This window comes from Phaethon lepturus, unplaced genomic scaffold (assembly GCF_000687285.1).
Source record: "Phaethon lepturus isolate BGI_N335 unplaced genomic scaffold, ASM68728v1 scaffold5978, whole genome shotgun sequence".
NCBI lineage: Eukaryota > Metazoa > Chordata > Aves > Phaethontiformes > Phaethontidae > Phaethon > Phaethon lepturus.
Genome location: NW_010558200.1, coordinates 18,586 through 25,251, shown reverse-complemented (window position 1 = coordinate 25,251; position 6,666 = coordinate 18,586). Strand labels below are relative to the sequence as shown.

Here is a 6,666-nt window from a genome sequence, read left to right as displayed (position 1 = left end):
CCCCCCCCTTTTTCTGGGGCATTCCTTCTCTCATCTGCTTACTTCTAGCAACCCCTCTTAGCTTTTACTCCTATTAAGACCAGTATCACACTTAGAAATAAGCTTTGAACAACGTATGAAAATTAAGCATTGTCTTCTTACCCATCCTCCTTGCTGAATGATATAGTCTGCAGAATAGTCTTCTAGATATGTCACCCCGAAGTTCACAAGCGCGCTTAGTGGTTCCTGGCCCCGTCTGGTTAACTCCATCAGAAATTGTTGTAGCAGAACCAGGGGTACCAAGACCTTAAAAAAAACAAGAATTGTGAATAAATGCAGAAAGCATTATCAATACTACTATGCAGGTGAAACAGGAGAATTCATGTGGTCCACAGAAAAGGTCTGAATCTACCAAGTCCAAAGCTATCAGGGACCATACACTTCATTTTTGTGAAGACACAGAGCAGAAACACAATACAATTCAGTAAGAAAGAAGCACTCAATCTAATAAGCAAAACACCACAGCCTAAATTGAGATTTTCACAGAACAGGACTGCAGTGCTCTCTTAAGCCCCATTTTTTTCAAACACAATAATCAGGTAAAGAACCAGGACAGGTCCAGAACTTGCTACCTGGTAAGTGGAAAGATGCAACATTATAAATAGCTTGAAGGGATATGCATTCAAACTGTATTTCAACAGCAAACTCATACCCGTTCTTAAATAGATACACTGCACTAAACAGTCTCTTCAGAAGTTCACACCTGGCTTTCAGACAGGACAGAAAGAAGCAACTCCCCCCAGCAGCATAACATTACAGACATGTTTAAAATAGCAAACACAAACCCCTCTCCATGTTACTCTCCCTCCTATGCCAAATTTAACACGTACAGAATTCCCTCCCTCATTTCCTACTACCATTCCTCCTTCCAAACACTCAGCCTTAACCCAAATGTGAATTGCTCTGTAAGATGTAGTAGCACTCTGTGAACCCACCTCCTTCGTATTACGCAGTTCCAGACACTTCCTTCTGAAACTATGTTTTTGTTTGCCTAAACAACATGCAGTCGAACATTTAAACTCTAAATTTATTCTCCCAGAGCACGCAAGTGGCCCTCTGGGCAAAGTTTATATGCAACACTTTGCCAAGTTCAGGAAACTGGTATGAATTGAAGTCATTAGCATCTGAAAAAGTGATATTATGATACAAGAGAAAAATATTTGTATGTTTTACTGCACCTAGTTCGTGACAACTGCATTGCACATCTACTCACTGTGCAAATAAGAATATTGTTCCACAGCTGCACAAGGCAGATGCTGGCCAATACTACTGCTCAGACTGAAGTCCAAATGCTTCCTTCCTTTCCCAGTCTCTTCCTCCTTCAGCCTGATCTTCTTTTCTGTAAACATCCTCCATTATACTATTCTGAGAAATCACACCTTAGGATGCAAGGCTGGAGGAAGATGGAAAAGTAGGCTGGGTTTTGAGATTTGTACTAAATCTATGGTGGAGTCACACTGAGATGGACTGCTAAAAACAGATGGGGGCTTAATAATGCCTGTAATCTGCTAAATTTAAGATGTTCCAGCTGATTAACAACTGAGAATCCAATACAATGACAGACGGGTTACAGTACCGTTCTTCTGGGCTGCACAGTTAACACTGTAGTCACTTAACTAGGAATGAGACAATGCTTCAATTTCAAAAGCCTTGGGGGTTTTTGAGTTTCTTGTAATTAATCTCAACTCAGAGGCAGAAGAGGTGCAAGCTTACAGTGCACAAACATAAGGAGTAGGTCAAGGTGAGGGAAGTGTCAGAAGAAATGTCAATCTTTTTGGATCAAAGGAAAAAAAAAGCACGCTGTCAAGACTAGGCATCTTTCAGAGGCTTTGGGCACACCCACTCTACAACAGCATGAACATTGAGATCTCAAAATATTTGACATTTACTTTAAGCTGAAGGCAAAAGAAACAAAGGCAAAAAAAGGCAGCTTAGGAAATGAAGGGAGCTCAAATGTTGGCATATTGAACATGATTGCTGCCTCCTTCCTTTGCCAATTTAAGTATCTAATCCATCCACTCCTCCCAAGTTTAGCAAGCCTCCGCAGGCCTCAGAGCAAAGGATCAAATTCAAGCTCTAATATCCAGTCCCATGCAGCCCAACAAACACAGCCTGGTTTTCCTTTCCCACCAAAATTGTAGACAATTCCACCTTTGAGACCAGTAGGAACAGGAACAGGTTTGCATGATACTATCCCTAAATTCATGAAAGAAATTACCGTCACAATACTTCCGTAAAGGTTAACAACAGCTTTCTGTATGTAAGAGTAGCTATGTGAATGGTGATAAGATTTAACTAGACCAAAGTTAAAATATAGCCGTAGCAATTCCAAGCAACTGCACTTCCCTCCACTAGTATGCCTAGGAAGGAATGCTAGGGGCTATTTATATTTTGATTGAAGAAAAACATACACAATATCAAGCACAGCATGCCAGAAAATAGTTGGCAGGAGAAAACTTCTAGGGAATCAGTAAAAAAACCCCCACACTTTACTATCAGAAGATTTCTGATTAATTGTGTAAGTGAAAGAGTTCTGTCACTTATACTATTTCAACCCCATAGTACAATATTACAAATTTAAATGTATGCCAAAAAATTACAAAGAAAGTTCAGAGACTTTGAAGAAGCTATATCCAAAGTAATTGCCACTTCTGTGTACCTTTTGACTACTTCAGCATAAAATTAATCTAATTTTTTATATTATTATTTCCTATATTTTGTTGTATTATTCGTTGGCTCCATTGATCAGTGAAAATGGGACATCAAGATGATTGCTAACCTACTTACCGGTTCAGTTGACCCTCAATATCAGTATTTATTATCCTTTTATCTGATGTACAACAGTGGGATTATGTATTTTGGAGTATGTATATAATATTCAATTTTAAGCAAAAAGCAGAAAAACTCAACAATGGAGTATTTGATTTTTTAAAATTTATTTTATTTTATTACAGAAATATAATTTGCTCTAACTTTGAGGCAGTTTTGGTTTTGTTTTGTTTTGTTTTAATGACAGCCTTATTTCAAACACAAGGTGAAGACTCCTCCTTTTCTTCACAGAATCCAACATATTCAGAATCCAACATCCAACACCTACTATTTACACATCACAGTTTCTGGGATGAATACATGAAATCATTTATTTTCCTGAAATTTTTTTACTGAGAACCAGCACTTCTAATGTCTGTGGGTAAACTTTGCTTCTGTGGGTTGTTAATGGAAGAACTGATGTTCCTATGTATTAGTTTACCCTGAAATATTTCCTCATTCAGATCGATATTCATGTTTTAGTGACCAAAAACATTCCTTTACATCCCATGCGCTAGTCAGCTAACTAAATCTCTTCAGGAGTTCAAACATACCACTGCACTCTGGAAAATGTCCACATTTTTAAATGGAAAAAAATAACAGCTATATTTAGAAGCTCATTCTTTCTGCTCATGCTTGTATAAGGAATAGGTTCTTTGAAAACTGGTGTGACTAAAAAAATTACACCTTCCCAACTGGTTTACAGTTTACAAGCCTTTGCCCACAGTCAACCTCCAATGAGCTTGCCAGCCAGGTAATCCCAGAAGTCTGTGCTTACCTGTGCATGCCATGTCTCTCATACACATAACACCAAGGAAGGTTTGCAAAGACTACTTTGAGTCCACTTATGCCACAGAGATATTGGGCCTTTAAGGGATCAGCGTGGCACTCTGAGTGCATCTCATTCTATATATTAAAGAGCTGGGGCTTTTATACATACATACATATAATAATACACACCTACAACAGCAAAGGCTCAGAAATTAAAAGTGAGATTTTTAGGTACTAGTTCATAGGCTACTGAAAGCAAAAAGAACATCTTGCTGTGCAAGATGCCACTACTGAGCACAACAGATAGAGCTTACACATAACTGAAAACACATTTCATCTACTAGCTTCAGTTGCTTTATTTCTTCTAGTCTGGATCAAACCACAAGCCTCAATCACACAGAACTCTGTCTGTGGGAAGGCATTTCCACATTTTCACCCCTTTTGACATCTTCCACAGCTACTGTGCATCTTCAATTTCAGCTCCACCCAAGAAACTATAGGATATGTAAGGCCCGTGAGCATGTAACAGGGAACGATTTATTAATCTGTTCGTCTAGCTCTGCTAGTTGTACATTTTCTTATTCTGTAGTCATAAAAGGGAGCAAGCTTCACTTCTCCTGATAGAGTCAATTTAAATATACATCCTTCAGATTTTCACAAACTTGAGGCCAGCCTCATTTTGCTGCTATACGCCTGCTAATTAGACCTAACGCTATGTCCATTTATAGCTACTTCTAAAAATTCTTTTTCTAACAGTTTCTTCTTTAGAGTGAAAATGAAGCTAGGTTGAGGTTGGAGGAAAGGTATCTTGATCTCTTCTGTTATAAAATACGATTCTGATTAAGATGATGAAGGAATTTAAAAGGAAATGAAACCAACATAAATGTATTCCATTTCCTCAAAACAAGTATTATTAAAGGAACTGCTAGGCATTCCTGATGCATCAAACTACCACAAAAACAATACAAACAGATGCTGTCCTATCTACAAAATTTCCATTCCGGTTTGCTTGTGGACTGTAAGTTCTGTAGCAACAAATGTTACGGGTAAGCAAAGATGATGACAAAGACATCTTCTGGATGATATTCTCAATCACAAGCTAATGGGGACCAAAATTCACTAGCCACAGGGGCTGCACAAATGTGGCACCAATGAAGGCTGAACCATAGAACCCCAAATGCAGCTGATCCCATCTACCCAGGGCTATGCCTTCAAGAGGTGTGTACCAATAGCATATGGAGACACAGTAGGGAACTCACAAGCTCCATCTACCTCCTCCCTTGCCAACTGATCCACAATGACTGGTTTTATGCTTGTTTTTACTTTTCACCAACTGAAAAGTAAAATGTGCTAGCTTAAGCCACCTTCTTAATCATCAGATGTCATGGTTATTTAAACTAAAATGCTATGAATCACAAGATGATAAACTGAAAGCACACACCAATAATAATTGCTGGAGCCATGGGCAGTAACTTGTCAAGCAGTGTTTAATAAACTGCGTTAGAAGTGCCCACACCCTTGGTTAGATGATCACTTTCTGAAGTAAGCAGCGAAATCTAGTTAAGGAAAAGTATTTCTGGGAAACCAAAATGTAAAGAGGGAAAAAAGATGTCTTGTTCCATTTTAAACTTCAGACTAAGTTTTAACACACAATTTGCGATTAAATTTGCAAACAGTTATTTCATTCTTCCATTCTTTTTCGGATGTCCACTGAACCCATCAGAAAGAGATTCAGATGATGGATGTGAATGACGAATGAAAGATGGATCTGGGAACGCTAATTCTACTCATTCTACATTAAAACTATTGTACGATAGTCCATTTAATAGACTTGCGTTTTGTTTTAAAAAGAAGCTTACAATTTGAGATATCTACTTCTGAAAGCAGGTAGGCACACCATCCTTATGTTTTCTGAACAATTTAAATATTGTGAAGATACTATCAATTTTTATTTTCACCATGCTTAGTACTTTTTTTACACATATTTTGAGCCTGAGGTGGGAGCAAAGAAATAGTAGAGAAATGCTATGAAAATATCCATCTCAGATTTCATTACCAAACTGCTAAAACAATAAATATCTCTTGGGAATTTAAGTATTTTTAGTGATTATTGTTAAACAAAAAAAAGTCAAGCAACAACTAACTTTTCTTTTTACTATAATAAAGGAAGACTGACCCAATACTTCCATTAGATAACTTCTGGCTAAATTGTCTAAAAACTACATATTATGTCCACATCTACTATTCTGAGAGCGAAAATTATGTCATAGTAAAAACAAGTGTGTGCTTTTGATTCTTTTTCCTTCTGAAGCATAACCATACCTCGTAAAAAACAGCATGGACATCAAATAGATACAAGAGATCTCAAAGTGAAAGTCACTTATTTAGTACCTTGTTCCATCCACTGGCATGAGCAGCTGTCTCTTGTGTCCGCTCTCGATATTCTTGATATGTCACCGGCCTGCAGAAGTTAAACCAACACTGAAAGTTATAAAAGGAAACAAAAGAACATGAATAAAATAAAATTCTCAGCTTCCAGAGAACAAATTTTTTCACCTGTATTACAGATAATTTTCAAGAGCTAACAAGTCTCGCATTTCAGGAAATAAACAACCAGCACCAAACAGAATCAGGAAGGCACTACCTTCTCCCAGTTATATAATTTCATATAATTGATTAAATGAATTACATAATAATTTGACAGTCTACAGCTTAAAGGACATTAGATAAGTAGCTTTGCTGATATGCTACCAAAATTTCTAAGCTCTTCCATATAATTTTTTATAGTTTTAGACTTTAGAGATAAAAAAATTCCATTGAGAATTTCACATGTGAGATAGAGGTCAACGGAGAGTAAAATTTTTATAAACAATATAGGCTATGAACCAACACAGGCTGCTTGACCACATTATGTTACAGTTGAAGTTTTTATTTGCAAGAAACAGAACTTTTCATCACAAAACCTCCTTTGTATTTCAGTAGATACCTCTACTTCAGATTCATCGCATCTCTACTTCTCTGAATTTGGTGATGAAATTCCCCACTTCC

General features: G+C 37.3%; 1 protein-coding gene across 1 annotated transcript in view; it reads right to left on the bottom strand.

Moving 5' to 3' along the window:
* BCL2L13 (BCL2-like 13 (apoptosis facilitator)) overlaps positions 1-6,666 on the bottom strand; it is a 33,465-nt gene that overhangs the window by 13,339 nt on the left and 13,460 nt on the right. Inside the window, exons 4-5 of the mRNA XM_010292972.1 lie at positions 6,010-6,079; positions 142-285 (exon numbers count right to left, since the gene is read on the bottom strand). Coding sequence (XP_010291274.1) covers positions 142-285; positions 6,010-6,079 — 214 coding nt within the window. The remainder of the gene's footprint in view (positions 1-141; positions 286-6,009; positions 6,080-6,666) is intronic.